General features: G+C 41.5%; 1 protein-coding gene across 1 annotated transcript in view; it reads left to right on the forward strand.

Moving 5' to 3' along the window:
* Positions 1-15,971, forward strand: part of Jmy (junction mediating and regulatory protein, p53 cofactor) — a 72,566-nt gene that overhangs the window by 6,858 nt on the left and 49,737 nt on the right. Inside the window, exon 2 of the mRNA XM_059276373.1 lies at positions 11,236-11,409. Within this exon, the coding sequence (XP_059132356.1) occupies positions 11,236-11,409 (174 nt within the window). The remainder of the gene's footprint in view (positions 1-11,235; positions 11,410-15,971) is intronic.

Here is a 15,971-nt window from a genome sequence, read left to right on the forward strand (position 1 = left end):
CTTTCCTTTTTCTTTCCTTGACGAAAGTAAGATAATTAGAAAACAGTCTCAGGTAGCCCAGGCTGGCCTTGAATTCCTGATGCTCCTGCCTCTATTTTCCCTATGCTGGAGTTATAGGAGTAGCCCATCACACTTGGTTCATCTGGATTTCTTGATCTAAATCACAGTTCTCATCCTTCCTAACTGCAGCCCTGTGAAGGGATCTCGACTTCCCAGGGTTGAGAACTGCTGACCTAAATGCTTACACTCTGCGAAGCCATTAGGAGGGGTTCAAGGTTGCATGGTGCCCAGTCAGATATTTCACACATCAAATTTGGGTTTGATTCTTCCTTGCTGAAGAGGGCCAACTTGTACAAATTCCTTAGTGATGTGATGTGTGTGTTTGGAAGGGAGAAGGTGTGGTTATAGTTGCCTTCGTTTCTTAAACCTTCACCTAGAACTTAATTGGTGTTACTGTTCTCCATTATTATTTACTTCGCCTTTTGCTGACTACGAAGTACTGTTACCAAAACAGTAAAACAAAAGGTCGGCCATATGTTTGTGTGCTTGTTTTCTTGTAATGAGGAATTTCTTGGGGCTGTCTACTCTGTAAAAGGCTAAGATATGGTTCCTCTGCATCTTCCTAGCTCTCTGTTACTGACAGGATTGATTTCCAAGGTTATGATGAAGGCATTGAGGTTAGATTTCACTGTATTGCCATGAAGGGTGTTGACATAAACAGCTTAAAAGGAGGAAAGATGTGCCTCCTAGTTTCAGCTCATGGTTAATTACTCTTGCTTTGAACCTGAGGTAAGGCAGACTATCCTGGCAGAGGGAGTGATGGAGCTGGGTTGCCCATCTCTGATGGCTGTGGACAAGATAGACTTTTCAGAGGCACATTACCAGTGATCTGCTTCCTCGGGATAGCCTTCACCTTCTAATAGCCCATTCAACTATGAACCCATCAGTAGATCAATCCTTAGTGCGCACATCACTTCTAAATAGTGCCCGTGTCTGGCAAAGCCTTCATACCACACAAACTTTTAAGTGGCAGGTCATATGCACACAACAGACTCTAAATAGTTCTTGGTAATTTTTGGTAGAGTTGCTAAAGTTATTTTTGCTTTTCTAGCATTTTGTTACAGTATCTAACTTCTGGAAACAGTACAGGGCCAGGCATATTGAGGTCCTGGGACTCTGACGTGTGCTGGAACAAAGTACCTGCCAAGAGCATGGATGAATGGATTTATTTTGTCTTAGAGCGTGTGAGGTTGCTGTTAACCATGGTGGTGATGCCATGGCAACATGAAACAGTTGGTAAGCAGAAAGGTGAATGGTGACACTCAGCTCACTGTTTTTTATACTGTCCAGGATCTCAACCCATGGAATGATACCACCCATATTTAGGGTAGATCTTTCTACCCCCCCCCCCCAACCTAATCTGGAAACAACCTCACAGAAGTGCCAGAGGTTTGTTTATGTGGTGATTCTAAATTCTAACAAATTTACAATCAGGATTAACCATCACACTACTTAATGTTTTTGGAAGACCTTGATTTTTGTACATATACTATAATCACCTAGTCCTGGCTGTCCTGGAGCTCCATATGTGGACCAGGTTGTCTACATATGTGGAATCAGACTCACAGATCCTCCGTCTCTGCCTCCAGAGTGCTGAGATTAAAGGCATTCTCCACCATGCCTGGCTATTTAGAAAAGTAAATAACTTTTCTAAATAAATACAAAAGCATTCACCTTTCTGCTTACCAACTGTAGGGGAACAGTACCTGTGGCTTATACCTGTAATTCCAGAGTTTGGGAGGCTGAGGCATGAAGGAGGTTCTACAGATTTTAGGCCAGACTGGGCTACAAAATGAGATCCTGCCTCAAATAAAGCCGCCCCCCCCCCTGTGTGTGTGTGTGTGTGTGTGTGTGTGTGTGTGTGTCTGTCTGTCTGTCTGTCTGTCTGTCTCAATATAAAGCTACAGGAGGAATATGTTTGTGTGATCTTTCCTTTTGCTTTTTTGAGACAGGTCCTACTATGTAGCACTGGCTGGCTTGGAACTATGTAGACTGGGCTGGTCTCATCCTCCTGCCTCTGCCTCTTGGATTAAAGGCTCACACCACCATGCCTGGCTAAATATATTCAAGTTCTGGCTTAGACTGTTCTGGCCAGGAGTAACCACATCTGGTTAGGTGTGGGGATATTTCACCTTTAAAATTTTCACAAATATGTGCTATTTGGAAGAAATACCTTCTCACAAAAGCATTTCCTAGTACTACCAATTAGCCTCCAGAGTAGAAGTAGGGAGTGTGGCGTAGTCTGTACTGCTGCCCGGAAATCGGCTTGTCTCCTCCTGCTACGTGTAATCTTCCATTCCCCTTCATAACTGCACCAGAAACAATTTATTTCCTTTACTAGGGTTTCTTGGTAGATCTGAAAGTGGGGAGAAAGATGTTGACTTCTCTTGCTTTATTTTTCGTTAGAAGTCCTCCTCCAATATTGTTTATATTAAGTACATTTTTTGGTACTAGGAAACTAAATAAGATAATAGCAAGTAGGGTTAATGAAGGCTCAAAAGAGAAAATGTATGAATTAACTTTCTAGTAGCAGTATTGAACCTTGAAAGTTGCAAGGGAATACTATTCATTATTCTATTAAAAGGAAATTATGTCTATATTGACGCTGCTTTTGTAAACAGTCGGTTTCACTCTGGCTCCCTGGAGTTCCTCAGAATTGACTCTTGAGTTGTTTTTCTTCTGTGTTAAGTTTTGTGGAACCTGAAGCTAGTTGATTAGGATGTTTTATTTGTCTTGGTGAAAATTGCCCTACATAGATTAGATAAAGCAGCAGTTCTTGTCTAAAGTGTCAGCATGCTTAGAATTTTATAGAGTGGAATTGGGAGGAATCTAAAATTAAAGTATGCTTTTGTTCTTTCCAAATCTTGTTTAACTGTGGCATTTCCCAGTTGGCCCATTCAGTTTACTATTTTCCGTGGAATTCCATGGTATTTTCAGTCTCTCTAAACTCAAAAGACTGTTGGTGTTTTGAGTTTAAGACTGCAGGCCGTATGGTGAAGTGTAGTGAAGAGCATGAGTTAGTCAGTCTGGGAGCCGTTGATAACAGCCTGTGCCTCGGGTCCCTTCATTTCTGAAGTGATGTAAATTTATCCCTGCTTCATAAGGTCATTAGTGAGATAGATGTACATGCCTATGCCTAGTATGTAGAAACTCACAGCACACAAAAACTACCATTTACTTTCCCCTGAGACACTTATTACTAGCTGGCTGTTGGATTCCTCTGAAATCCTAACCTATTTCTACCAAAAACCAGGTTGATGATTCAAAGCCGTGTTTGTGATGATAGAAGTTGGTCCCACAATGGTCAACATTCCCAAACTGATACAGTGTCTAAATAAGAACAACAGGGTGGTCTGGTCTTTGTGCATCATCAGAGACCCTTCCATGACTCCCAAGACACGTTGCTGCTACATATGTATCTATTTGGTTGACTTTACAGGATATGGTGGTCCTTTTGGTACAATTGATTATAATTTTGATTTTCTCCACCCACATCCCATAGCTTTTCTGCTAGGCATGTGCTCTGCTTCTGAGCTAAGCCCTTGGTGCCCCTTTAATGGCTTGAATTTTTGAGACAGGCTGGCTGTCTTAGTCAGTGTCCTATTACTGGGAAGAGACACCATGACCATGGCAACTTTTATAAAGGACAACATTAAATTGGGGCTGGTTTACAGTTCAGAGGCTTAGTCCATGGCAGGAAGCATGGTGGCACATAGGCAGACATGGTGCTGGAGAAGAGGTAGTTGAGATTTCCACATCCAGATCAGCAGGCAGTAAGAAGAGAGAAATTGGGCCTGGCTTGAGCATTTGAAACCTCAAAGCTCACTCCCCAGTGACACTTCCTCTAGCAAGGCCACACCCACTCAGACAGGCCACACCTCCTAATCTGTCAAGTAGCACCACTCCTTCATGACCAGGCATTCGAATATGTGAACCCATGGTGTGTGGGGTGGGGGGTGGGGGGTGGGCATTCCTATTCTAACCACCACACTGGCCTGAGCTCCTGGGCTCAAATGCTCTACCTCAGCCTCCATGGAGCTGGGACTGTAGGTGTGCACTACTGTGCCTAGCAATCATTATTCTTTTATTTCTTTTTAATCTTATTATCTTTTCTATATCTTCCTTTTACTTACAAGCATATCAGACAACCCTAATTACATTTGCAGAACTACAATCGGAATAATGTTAAATTATAAGTACTGACCTAGAAGCCCTTAAATTGCATTCAGTAATTTATTCATTAAATAGTTTCTATGGCTGGAGGTGTAGTTAGGTGGCAAAGCATATTTATAACATGAGATAGACCCTAGGTTTGACCTCTAGCATCATAATCATTAATAACTAAATAATACTCGGAGTTCTCTTGTCAGGTACTAGGCATAACTGATAATACAGATGTGGCCCCTTAGCCAGGCATGGTAGCACATGCCGTTAATTAATTAAATCCCAGTACTGGGAGAGGCAGAGGCAGTCAGATCTCTGTAAGTTCCAGGCCAGCCTGGTCTACATGATGAGCTCCAGACAGCCAGGGCTGTATAGAGAGACCCTGTCTAAAAACAAAACAACAATTAAAAACAAAACAGTATAGCTAGATGGTAGTGGCACATGCCTTTAGTCTCAGCATTTGAGAGGCAGAGGCATGTAATCTCTTGAGTTTGAGGCCAGCCTGGTCTACACACAGAGAAACCCTGTCTCCAAATACCAAAACCAAACTAACCAAACAAAAAAATGTAGGTCCTTAAAATTCACTATACATTATACCAGTGGTTCTCAACTTGTGTGTCTTGACCCCTTTGGGGGTCACATATTAGAAATCCTGCATTTCAGATATTTACATTACTATTCATAACAGCAACAAAAATATAGTTGTAAGTAGCAATGAAATAATTTTATGGTTGGGGGTCATCACAACATGAGGAACTGTATTAAAGGGTCACAGTTCTAGGAGGGTTGAGACCTGCTTTGTACTCATCTGTTCTAATTTTTCCTACTTTCTACTTTTTAAGTGCTGACTGTTTTGACCAGTATTTTAATACTTGCTCTTGCAAAATGTTGTGTATTCTTTTTAAAAATTTCACTTAAACATGTTTACCTTGCCAGGCGGTGGTGGCGCAGGCCTTTAATCCCAGCACTTGGGAGGCAGAGGCAGGCGGATCTCTGTGAGTTCGAGGCCAGCATGGTCTATAAAGTGAGTTCCAGGAAAGGCGCAAAGCTACACAGAGAAACTCTGTCTTGAAAAACCAAAAAAAACCCCCAAAAACCAAAAACAAAAACAAACATGTTTACCTCAATCTTGAGTAGTCATGAATTGTGCAGTCAAAAAAATATTATCTTTGTGGGAGAATATCTAATGTGCCTTTAGGGTATGACATGTCTGATAGTTGAGAACTGCCTGTAATTGACTTCCTTCCCACTTTATTTTATTATTATGCTTTTCAAAGGAGTTATTTTTGTTTAGAGACAGGATCTCATAGAGCCAGGAGGTATCCTGGCGCTGTAGCCAATGGTGACCTTGAACTTCTTGGCTCTATTTAGTGCTGATAGTATAGACCTGCTCTACCATGTCCAGCCCAGTTTTATTACTTACATTTATGTTTATATTTAGTTTCCATTATATATGTATATATGTGCTTATGTGTGTATGTGTGTGTGTGTGTGTATGCTTGTGGAGGCCAGAGGTAAGTGTTGGGTGTCTTCCTCAGCTGCTCTCTACCTTACTTTATGACACAGGGTCTCTGACTGTTCAGCTGTGGCTAGCCCTCCAGCTCCAGCAATCTGTTGTTTTTGCCTCCCCAGCCACGCACAAGCTTTTTGTCTGGGTTTTTTTTTTTTAATGGGTGCAGGGATCTGAACCCAGGTCCTTTGTTTGCATGGCAAGCATTTATTTTACTGATTGTGTCACCCCCCCCCCCCCAACCTGGGATTTTATTCTTACAAAGAGTTATTTTATAAATCAGTTTCTTTGAAAGTATCTATTCCTATTTGGAAGGAGTGGCGGGTTAGCTTTTTAGAAGTCAGTTTCCTACACTGTCCTTATATAAATGCAGGTGTTATGGACCTGTGCACTTAAGCTACATGCTGTGGTCTGTTGCTTCTAAGTTACAAGCCTACATAACATGTTCCTGTATGGAACGCAGTAAGTGGTTGTATCACAATGAACATTTGTGTATGTAAACAGAAGAGGCACTGTAAAAACCGTGTGTGTGTCCGTGTAAGGCAGTATCAATGAATGGCTCTTGCAGGATTAAAAGTTGAGTGTGAGTCATTGACTATGAAAGCGTAGGGTGTGATGGCATTGGGACTGGGGTAAGACTGCTGCTGTCTGTGCCAGTTTGCTTCATAGTGACAGTGTATCTCATGGAGTTAGAAAGATGATCCTAGCACCCATCCAGGAAGAAGAGTGCCCGTTTTTTCTTTTGCTATAGCTTTTAGGGACCCTTGAGAACTTGTATTCATAGTAATTATGTTTATAGGACACTAGGTAATAGTTTGGTACATTTATATTATATATTGATTTAATCAGGATATTTAGGTATCATCTCATACATTAGTTCTTTTGTTATTTTGTTATTTTGGATTCTATGAAACAGTAGTAACTACATAGTAATGACCTATGTAATAGAACACCCATTTCTATTCTTCTGTTATCTTGTTTCCATGTAAGTTTCTCCCCATCCTTACCCTTCTTTTCTCTGTTCCTCCTTCTAGTAACCCACCCACTATTCTGATTACTAGGTCTGTGAGCTCAGTTGAAAAAGAAATTTAAGTTGTTACTGACTCCTTTAAGAAACTAAAGAAAACTGAGCCAGGTGGTGGTGGTGCACGCCTTTAATCCCAGCACTCTGGAGGCAGAGGCAAGTGGATCTCTGTGAGTTCCAGGCCAGCCTGGCCTACAAAACGAGATCCAGGACAGGCTCCAAAACTACCCAGAGAAACCCTGTCTCGAAAAAACAAAAAAAAAACCAAAAAACAAAAAAGAAACTAAAGAAAACTGTATGTTGTCCTTGTGTTAGAGAAATTTTTCATTAAACAGACTTTTGTTTTAGACTTAAGGTTGAAACTTCTTAGGTTAAGAGCCCATTCTTACCAGGATTACATTGAGATGGAGACAAAGGATATCTCTAGGGGTCTGATGGAAGCCTGTAATCCCAGCTGCTTAGGAGGCTCCTGTAGAATTGCAGGTTCAACCCCTATTTGAGCTACAGAAGGAGTCCAAGTAACTTAGAGACTTCGTGGCAGAGCAGAAAGCTGGGAGAAAAAGCCAAAAAGCTGAACACGACGGTTTGCTTTTAATCCCAGCACTCTTGAGGAGGCAGAGGCAGGAGGATCTGTCTACATAGCAAGTACCAGGTTAGCCAAAGCTACAAAGTGATACCCTTTTTTAAAAAGTGGGGAAAAAGAGCTGCTGTCTCTGTTGGCAGAGTGCCTGTCTCCCGTGCAGAAAGCCCTGTGCTCAGAAGCTCAGCATTGGGGAGGTAGGGACAGAAGATCAGAAGTTCAACTCAAGGTTGTTTGGATACTTAGAGTTCAAGGCTAGCCTGGGCTATATGAGACTATGTCTCAAGGAAAAAGAAAAGGGTTGGAAATATAGCTAAATAATGGAGTATTTACCTAGCTTGTGTAAACAAGGTTCAATCTCAACACACACACACACACACACACACACACACACACACACACACACACCATTTGTTTTACTTACTAGGCTTAAGGAATTATATGTAATGCTTGGCAAATTTTTATTTTGTGTCTTCTGTGTTTGTGAAGTAATTCCCTAAAATTGCAGAAGAGCTTTGTCAGAGTAAACAACAAACCCCAAACCTTGATAATTACTGTGTTTATAGGTGTTCAGCCTGTGTGTCTGTCTGTACCCCTTGTGTGTGTTCAGTGCCTGTGGAGGCCAGAAGAGGGTATTAGATCCTCTAGGACTGGAGTTACAGACAGGTGGTTCTGAGCTGCTGGGGTGCTGGGGTCCTCTGGGGGAGCCGTCAGTGCTCTCCAGACAGGTGGTTCTGAGCTGCTGGGGTGCTGGGGTCTCTGGGGGAGCTGTCAGTGTCTCCAGACAGGTGGTTCAGAGCTGCTGGGGTGCTGGGGTCCTCTGGGGGATCCGTCAGTGCTCTCCAGACAGGTGGTTCTGAGCTGCTGGGGTGCTGGAGTCTCTGGGGGAGCCGTCAGTGCTCTCCAGACCACTGTGTCAGATCTTGAAGCAGAAATCACCCAGAACTTTCTCTTCCCCGCCCCCACTTCCCTCTTCTGTCGTTGTGCTTCTGCTGACTGGTCGGGAGCCCTTAGAAAGTACTTGGCAGGATGTCTTACTCATATCCAGGTGTGTCTGCATTCCTAGTGTCACAGTGAATGCTTTCAGATTGTCAAGCTTGTCGGCCTCATGTAGGTACTTCTCACATTTTAAATTTGCTGCTCTTCTCGGTCACTAACAGCCTCAATCCTAAATATTCTAATTACATAAATTCTTTCTACTCACGTCTTATTTACAGTATCCTGTATATTTCACAGTTTATAACCTGTGAGTGTCCAAAGCAATGTGTTTATTCTCTGAACTTTTTCAGTTTTTACTTAGCTGAATAGTGATTGCCTCTGTTCCCCTTCCTTCCCTATGCTAGGTAGGTGGTAAGCACTCCCCCTGGGCCAGTCCCTATTGAATTCCTTTATCATGAATTACAGAAAACAATTTAAAGTCTGTTGAGTAAATTGTAATTTTAAGTACATTTCATTTAAGATTGTTTCCAGATTACTTAGATTAAAATAGAAGACAGTTATCATTGCTTTTAAAGGAATGTAGTGTTGGAAAAACATGAAACTTTAGAGCAAAGACAGATTAATAAATTAGTATTGTTAGGTGAGATGCCCTGGGCTTCTGCAAGAGTATTAAGTTTAGTTGCTGCGTAGTTGAGTACTGCTCTGTTGGAGAGTAAACAGCATGTAGGAAATACTAGATAATTATTTTAATATTTGAAAACTTACTTCTCCCGTAGTTCTTGTACAGATCTGTGAAACTTGTAAATTAATAGGCATATTTTTTTACTCTGTTTTTACTCTGGCAGAAAGTAGTTTCTACAGCAGTTTTACTGCATTGACTTGAGTGTTCTTGAAAGCAGAACTCAAAGAAGCCTACCTAGTGTCTGAGGGTTTCTGATTTTGAGTTGTTCTAGATTCATACTTAAGTAACAATGAATGACTAGGGAGAGCTTTGTTATTTAGAGATGTTGCTGCCATTTGTTTTCTCTCATTTCTTTCTTTTGCTGTTTATGAAACTTGGTGTTTAATCATTTTAAAGGAAGTGTTTCGTTTTCAAGTAGAATTAAAGATAAGGTTCATCTTTTTCTTGCAAAGATTTATTGCAAAAATTTAGGACGACTGCCCCCGACTTGAGCAGGTCTGATCCTTCCTTACTGTTTTTATTGTTTCTGACATGTGTAGCATGCAACGTGCCTTGGAGTGGTAGGTCATGGTGAAGGTGGGCACTCATGCCTCAAGTTCATCTGAGAAGAGCTCAGTGATGAGAAACTACCCGGTCATTTCCACAGTAGGAGATACTGCTTTCTTTCCTTACCTTAGCATGACATGGGTTACTACAAGAAGACATTCACACCTGACTTTGCCACTTCGGAGTAGTCGGGGCATGTATCATTTTTAGACTCAGCATGCCTCATCTCGTGGGAGAGGTATACATAGTTTTGGATATTATGGTGAAGGGATTTAGTCGTGCCCCCCCCCCCCCTTGTTTTGTGTTTATGTGAGCCAGAATACTTTTGGGAAGTGGAAAAGGAATGGTCTACAAAACCCTTTGTTTTGTAAGTCTGTACAGTGTGTGTGATAGTGTATGCCTGTAATCCCAGCACCTGAGTAACTGAGACAGGAGGATCTGAGATCAAGGCTAGTCTGGGCTACATAATAGAACCCTGGCTTAATAAGTAACCCCCCCCACACACACACACACACATGCTTGATGGCTGATTTTGAAAAAGTATGATTAAAACATGCATCTTTATTTCCCTTCTCCCATTCTCTCTGTTCAGTTCCTTCTCTTGGAGGCAACCTCTCATAGGAGCCTTTTCTTTCAAGTAGTTACTAGGACCTTAGAGACTTATTTAATTCTCTTCTTCTTTAACAAGTTCTTTTACTAGCTACATAATACTCCATTTTGATATATCTCTGTGATGTTTATTTTGCAGATTAAAAATTTTTTTAAGTCTTATATGTATGGGTGTTTTTCCTGAATGTATGACTATGCACCATGTGTGTATGCCTGGAGGCCCTGGGGGCCAGAAGAGGGTGTAGATTCCCCTGTCACTGAAGTTACAGTCTTGAGCCACTGTATGAGTGCTGGGAATCAAACCTGGGTCCTTTGCAGGAACAGCCAGTGCAGAGCCATCTCTCCAGTCCCCAGCTTACAGATTTTAAAAAGCTTTCCAGCTATTGGAATTTCATTGTGGTAAAAAACAAAAACCCAGATTTAATACTCTAGTTCTGTTGTTTTTAAGACTTTCTGGCCTAGCACAGGTCTGTCTTGATACTGGGGGAGGTGGGGTTTTGTTTTGTTTGCTTTGGTTAGGTGTATATGTGTACTTGTGCTGGTGGTAGTTTTCGAGACAGGACCTTGTGTAGCTGAGGTAGCTTTCCTACTCACTTTATAGATGAGGATGACATGAAACTTCTCCAAAGCTTCTGCTCAGCTGCCTTAGAACCCAGGCCCACTGTCTAGGCATGGCACTGCCCACGGTGGGCTGGGCCTCCTGCATCAATTAGTAATGAAGAAAATGCCCCATAGACATGCCCACAGGCTAGTCTGATGGAAGCAATCCTCAGTTGAGACTCCTTCCGAGATGTGTTTAGCTTTGTGTCAACAACTAACCAGCTCAGTAATAATGTGGGTGGTTTTTTTTTTTTTTTTTTTTTTTTTGTCATTTGTGGTTTTGTTTCATTATATGATTGGAGAGCACTACTAGATGCTGATTTAAAGGCAGGCAGGTAGCATGTACTCCTCCACCCTAATGGATCAGGCTGTGGTCTCATATAGTAAGACCCTTGGAGTATAGAGATGAGTGATGACATGCAAACTGTGTGTTTAGTACCTTGATTCTGGGTCAAAAGCAACTACAGTGTTTATTATCAGTTGCTTATTTAGTTTTCTTAGTGTTGAAACTTTCTTCACAGCTCTTGGACAAGCACAAGACTATAGAGAGCATGGTGGAGCTTTTAGACTTGTATCAGATGGAGGATGAAGCCTACAGCAGCCTTGCAGAGGCCACAACCGAACTCTACCAGTATTTACTTCAGCCATTCCGAGACATGCGAGAGCTCGCCATGCTGCGAAGACAGCAGATCAAGGTAGTGTTGTTATTACTGTTGTTATTGTTATTATTTAAAGCATAAGCTGTAGCGACTCTAGTTCTGAGGCTGGCTAGTCACACATTGTAATTACCAAAGAAGCTTTTAAATAATGCAAACATATTCTTGGCCTTCCTTCTCCAAGGTACCTTGTGTGGGGACAATAAGTACACATATTGTTGTACTCTTAATTGAACTTTTGAAAAATACTGAATTGTCAGTTATTTTAAATACATATGACACTTGGAATAAAAGGGTGTCAGGAACCTAAGACTGGATATTAGAATTTACTTCTAAAAATCAACTGTAGCCACTTCTTGAGAATCTAGCGAAAGGCACAGAAGAACTAGATATGGTGTCCACCAATGTAACGGTAACGCCCGCGTTACTGTCACCCATTCACCATGTCCGAGCGAGGGGCTGCGGATAAAAAATAGAGACAAGAAACAGCGAGTCATTCGCCACGGCTGTAAGCCGGGTGCCAGCCGAATGCCGTTTATTGAAAGAGGGAGGAAACCTTAAATACAGGCTTACAGTACAATGGGAGATCCCCGGAGGGCAGAAGTTTGCTACTGAATGTTCTACATTCTTGCATCTAAGCTGTTAACGCCCAATATGCAGGATACACAAACAAGGAACTTCCCTAAAGCATTCAGGAGGGTGGATACCGGCAGGGAATTAGAATAGGGAGGACATCTGGTCAAGGTCGGCAAGCAGGCAACGGCTTTACTCAATATGGGAGGAGACCAGGGCCCTACACACCAACACTGGACTGCTTGCAGTACTTGTAGACATCACCTTTGCAGTTCAGCATTGACTCTTCAAATTTTAGTTTCGTCCTTAGAGGTATGTTAATTAACAGGTGTGTATTGCATGTTCATTTGAGAAAATCTATAGACTGTATGAGCGAGCTGCTGTCACTGCTTATTCCGTTTTTCTTGGGAACTGTGAGGAGGAACAGATCATATTTATTTCATTTGTACCTTTCTCTGAGGTAAAAAATATTTGACTGCATTTGTTATAAGCTATTGCCTCTCATACTATCAACCACTACCATTTTATTCTTTGTGCTTCTTAGGAATGCTTGCTACATAGAGGCATATTTCCTAGTAATTCATTACACCTAGTTATTGAGTTCATAGTCTATCAGATGAGTATGTTAGTGGTACTATTACACAAATTACTCATTTATTTCCTTATCTGTAGCTAGTAATATTCACCAATTTAGGTGACTGTAATTCCAAAGAATGTCTTAAAATTATATTATTTATTTTACTAATTAATTTTTTTTTTTTTTTTTGAGACAAGGTTCTCTGTGTAACAGTACTGGTTGTTCTGGAACTCGCTTTGTAGACCAGGCTAGCCTCAAACTCACAGAGATTTACCTGCCTCTGCCTCCCAAGTTCTGGGATTAAAGGCGTGCGCCACCACTGCCTGGCTACTAATTACTATTAAGTTAGAAAATAAGACACATTTAAAAATGAAATTATAATTGATTTGACAAAGTATTTGTTATAAGTACAACTAAAAACACTTGCTTATTACATAGTATTATGTGGATGTGATATAGTTTAGTTATTAGCATTTCTTTTGCTGTGATGAAGCACCATGACCAAAAACAACTTGGGGAGGAGAGGGCTTTTTCAGCTTAAAGTTCCCCATCACAGCCCATCACTAAGGGAAGTCAAGACAGGAACCCAAAACGGGGCAGGAACCTGGAGACAGGAGCTGATGCTGAGGCCATGGAGGGGTGCGGCTTTCTGCCTTGCTCCCCTGGCTTGCTCAGCCTGCTTCTCTGCTTTCTTAGAGCACCCAGGAGCACAGCCCAGGGGTGACGCCCCACAGTGGGCTGTGTCCTCCCCCATCAGTCAAGAAGAGGTACCAGAGGCTTCCCCACAGGATATCTAGTAGGAGGCATTCTCTCAGCTGAGGTTCCTTCTTTCAAAGTTACTGGCTTTGTATCAGGTTCACATAAAACTAACCAGCACAATAATTGAGACTTGTATTTGGTTTATAACCAAGCTAGCTATATCAGCAAAATTTCAAAATCTCTTTTTACATTTTTTGTTTTTGTAGTGGTTAAATTGAACCTAGGGATTTATGTTTTACCATCTTAATTCCTGGAAATTATTTTATCTTAGTTTATGAAGATAAATTCATGCCTAAAATAGAGGTAGAAACATGTCTCACTCTGACCTGTTGGTGCAGTGTGTATTGTGTGTAGAGATAATTTAAAAGTTATAAAGTAGGGAAAGTAGCAGAATGTATACTCACCACTCCACTACTCCTAATGCTGACATTTATTCTGCAGCTACATTTCGTGTGTCTGTCTGAGTGAGACACTATTATAAAGGCACTTTCTAACTGGTAGTCTGCAGGGGGTTTGGTTAGTCCAGTCCGTATTGCTTGTGTTGCCGTGTTCCCCAAAGACTGCTGTATTCCAGTAGGGTTGGTCTTAGAACTGTCTCTGGAGGAACTGACTTCGCTCTGCACCCTGGAGACATCAGGTGTGAAGCTGAAGCGCAGGAGTGTTTATGATATGTTGTTAGAGAGAGGTCTAAAATAACCATTGAAGGCTCTTGCTGAAGACCCTAGAAAAAGCCAGTGCTAGAATGTTTGCTTAGCTCCACAAAACAAGCAAGTTAAGGGAAAAAAACAAAAAAATTGAGTGGAAAGCAGAGAAAACTTAGACAGAAATCAGTGAAACCTAACCCTGGTTACGTGAAAAATATGTATTTCAGTGTATTGTAGAAACTTAGTCTAAATGTTTTGTTTTTTTGAAGAAAGCAGTAAACATTGTGAGAGAGGGAGTCGGGGAGAAGAGAGAGATGTTTTGTTTTGTAACAGGGTCTCTCTCTCTGTGTAGTCCTGGCTGTCCTGGAGCTCACTCTGTAGACCAGGCACCAGCACAGTCTCCTGCCTCTGCCTCGTGCATGCTGGGACTAAGGCGTGCGCCACCGGTGACTTTCCGCTGCTTCCATTTCCATCCTTTCCCTGCTTTACTCAGGATTGATTATTCTGGAGGGCTGACCAGTCCAAAAAGTCTGTAAAATAGCACAGAAAAGCATAATAAAAAATATAAAAAAGTAAAAATAATACATAAATTGGAAAGACTGAAGTAAAGCCCATTATTTTAGAAGGAGCATGTAGAAAATTCTGAGGAATCTTAAAAGAGTTGTTAGGAAGAATTTGTTTAATGGAATTTTGGTATACAGTCAGTATGAAAGATTTGGTTGCATATTGTCTTCTAGATGTGAACAATTTAAAATTTTAAAATGAAAATGACACTTACCTTAGCTTTTTTTTTTTTGTTTTTTTTTGTTTTTTTTTGTTTTTTTGTTTTTTGAGACAGTTTCTCTCTGTAGCTTTGGAGCCTGTCTTGGAACTCACTCTGTAGACCAGGCTGGCCTCGAACTCACAGAGATCCACCTGCCTCTGCCTCTTGAGTGCTGGGATTAAAGACGTGCGCCGCCGCCACCACCACCCAGCTCATTAACAATTCTTGAACACAAAACTTTCAGTAATGAGTTTTACTAAAATAGACTAAAGCACTGTACAGTAAGAACTGTAAAACAATGCTGAGGTCACTCTGTAGTAGAGCACCTGTCTTACCATGCCTTGTTGTCCCCAGCTGCACAGAATAAATAGACAACAAAATTTTGCAGAAATTGTAGAATGCCTAACTTGAGTGGTATTGCACATTAATAGCTTGGAAGACTCAATAATGTTTATAGTAAGTCTGTCAATATGTTGGTCTGTTTTCTGTTACTGCAACAAAATGTCCAGAGCAGGTTCTTAATACCAAGGGCAGATAGGTTAGTAGTCTAAATCCTGGTGCGGGCTCTGCTCTGGCGAGGGCATCAGTGAACCACCTTTGGTGGTTGGGGTAACAGGAGTGCCAGCATTCTAGTGTGCCCTAAGCTGATCTGAGAGCCTCTTACAGCCCGCCCCATCACCACCCTGGGAACCAAGTTCGCAACACATGGGCCTTTGGGGGTTAAAGAGACATAGTTTAAACCATAGTAGTGAGATCTCACTTAATTGATATATTGAATAAAATCAATTTTAGCAATGCCTTTACAATTTATTTTTATTTAAAGTTAATCTTTAACTTAGCAATTAAACTATTTTCATATACAGCAGTGTTTTCTATTTTTTTTTTTTTTTGGGTTTTTTTTTTTTTTTTTTTTTTTGGTTTTTCGAGACAGGGTTTCTCTGTACCTTTCCTGGGACTCACTTGGTAGCCCAGGCTGGCCTCGAACTCACAGAGATCCGCCTGGCTCTGCCTCCCGAGTGCTAGGATTAAAGGCATGCGCCACCACTGCCCGGCGTTTTCTATTATTTATATGCTGTACAAAGGCTAAATTGTGTGTGGTGGTGCATACATACCTTTTGACCCCAGCACTCAGGAGACAGAGGCGGCTGATCTCTGAGTTCGAGGCCAGTCTGGTCTACAAAGCAAGTTCTAGGACAGCCAGGGCTGTTACACAGAGAAACCCTGTCTCAATAACCTGTGCCCCCCCCCAAAAAAAAAATTAGAAGGGCTAAATTGAACTAGTAGT

This window comes from Peromyscus eremicus, chromosome 11, assembly GCF_949786415.1.
Source record: "Peromyscus eremicus chromosome 11, PerEre_H2_v1, whole genome shotgun sequence".
Classification (NCBI taxonomy): domain Eukaryota; kingdom Metazoa; phylum Chordata; class Mammalia; order Rodentia; family Cricetidae; genus Peromyscus; species Peromyscus eremicus.